Raw genomic sequence first — 2,496 nt, 5'->3', positions numbered from 1 at the left:
TTAATGTATTGAAGCTAAATTCAATGAACAAATCAAGAAAAATAACAGTAATTGGTAATTATGATGACAAATTTTCGAAAATAATTCTATCTTTGGGTTGCAAATTAAATATTGATAATTTATCTAAGCCAGATTGTTTAATACAAATAGGTGAAGAAACCAAATTATTTAATATTAATCAAGACCCAATTGCTAAATTTAGAATTGGAATTAATCATGAGGTGACAAATGAATGCAATAATGAAACTATACTTAATCCTAATTATCAAGAATCTAATCAACTTAAATTAGAGTTATCAAATCCTTATTCAAATAAGACAGAAAAAATTAACTTTGTTAATAAGTTTGGATTAATACTAATTACAGGAGAAATGAAAAACATTACTTTGATAATAAACTGTTTATTTGCTTTGGGTTACAAAAAAATTGCATTAGTTAAAATGGATAATAATGCTCTTTCTGAAAAAATTTCTGAATTCGGAGAAAATATTAAACTATTTAACTGTTTACCTAACAAGGTTTCGATAAACAATTGTTTTAATAAAATTATTTCCGAATATCANAATTTGGAAATAACTGGTTATATCCACTTAAGCTCTATTGAAATACTTANAACANATCAAGAAAAAAGTGAATAATTATTTGCTAAATTCCTTGGGATATNCCACATTTAGTTACAAAAAAAGGATATAATCTAACATTTTTTCGTGATAATTTCGGGTATTTTTGGGCAACTTGATCAATTAAAATTTGGAATTGTTGAAAATTTATTTGAAAGTCTAACATACCATAGAAACGAATTATTAAAACTTCCTTCAACTTATATTCTGGATAACAAAATTGTAAATTGTATTGGAGCCAATAAAAGTTCATTATTTTCTATTGAAAATTATATTAATAAAATACCATTATTTACAAATTTATTCAGTGAAATAATTAATAGTAGATTAAATGGAACTATAGTCCCCATTGAAATTGATGAAGAAGTTATTAATCAATTATCTAAAAATAATACTGAAAAATCTAAGAAACTTTATTTTAAATATGTTGAAAAATTATCTAGAAAAAATTTCAAGAATATCAAATATATTAAATTTTCAAATAATTTGTCTAAAAGAAAAAAGTTGATCGAAGAAATGGTATTAAAATCAGTAAATACATTAATTCCAGAAAATAAGGAGTATAGCATGGATGATTCATTATTATCTATTGGTATTTCTTCATTAAGTGCTATAGAACTTGTAAATAAATTGTCTTCAGAGTTTAACTATGAAATATCACCATCTTTACTTTACGACCACCCTTCTATTAATTCAATTATTAATTACTTGTTAAGTTTAAGTTATCATTTTGACGAAAATATTGAATATTTTGATGACAAAATAAATAGTGAAATTATTGAAAGAAATACTCTGCTAAATATTAACAACTACTTCAAAAATCCTGAAATATTTGTTTCTTCAGTAAATAATGATTTAGATTTAAACTCCGGAATGTGTATTGTTGGTATGGCAAACAACATCCCTGTTGCAGGTGCCTCAGTAGGTTTATTTTGGCACCTACTGAAAGAAAATAAAGATTTTGTAATAGAGGCACCAATAAATAGAATTGATTGGGGGGATTCTTTAAATACTGATCAATCAATTATTGGAAAAAGCTATTGTAATCATGGAACATTTATAGAAAATGCACATCTATTTGATAATGAATTCTTTAAAATAAATGAATATGAAGTTTTACAGATGGACCCACAACAAAGATTAATATTGGAAGTTTGTTTTGATGCATTACATGTTTCTGGTTATAAAAATTTAAATGAAATGACCAATTTAAATTTTGGGGTTTTTATTGGTAGTTGTACAAATGATTGGTTGGAAAAATTGTCTGACTTGGATTCCATAAATGCATATTCAGGTACTGGGTTTTCGTCATCACTAATATCTAATAGGGTTTCCTATTCTTTTGGTTTAACTGGACCGTCATTAACAATTGATACCGCATGCTCATCTTCACTTGTTTCTCTCAATATTGCAGTCCAAAATATAGAAAAAAAACAATGTAGCGGTGCAGTTGTAGCAGGAGTGCAAATGACATTAAACAAAACGACATTTATTGTTTTTTCTAAATCAATGATGTTATCTAAAGATGGAAGATGCAAATCATTCGACTATTCTGCAGATGGCTTTGGAATTGGAGAAGGGGTCGCTGCAATAGTAATTTTGCCTAAAAAAGAATGCGAGAGGAAAAATAAAAAAGTAATTGCCTATATTTCAGGTTCATCTGTAAATCAAGACGGAAAATCTGCAACACTAACTGCTCCAAGCAAGAATTCCCAAGTTAAATGCATTAACTTGGCTCTTTCTAGTATGGAACATATTCATCCTTCAATGGTAACGGTAGTAGAAGCTCATGGAACTGGTACATTAATTGGAGATTCCATTGAAGTAAGTGCATTATACGAAGCATACTGTTCTTCTGAAAGAAAATCAAAATTAA

General features: G+C 27.0%; 1 protein-coding gene across 1 annotated transcript; it reads left to right on the top strand.

Moving 5' to 3' along the window:
• The first annotated feature begins 23 nt into the window (after nucleotides 1-23).
• Nucleotides 24-638, top strand: Chro.40327 (hypothetical protein). Its single annotated transcript, XM_660097.1, has 1 exon — nucleotides 24-638. The coding sequence occupies one exon, from the start codon at nucleotides 24-26 to the stop codon at nucleotides 636-638; it is 615 nt and encodes a 204-aa protein (XP_665189.1).
• The last annotated feature ends 1,858 nt before the right edge of the window (nucleotides 639-2,496 follow it).

The sequence above is a fragment of the Cryptosporidium hominis genome, assembly GCF_000006425.1.
Source record: "Cryptosporidium hominis TU502 chromosome 4 CHRO014127, whole genome shotgun sequence".
NCBI lineage: Eukaryota > Apicomplexa > Conoidasida > Eucoccidiorida > Cryptosporidiidae > Cryptosporidium > Cryptosporidium hominis.
This window is presented reverse-complemented; position numbering and strand designations above follow the sequence as displayed.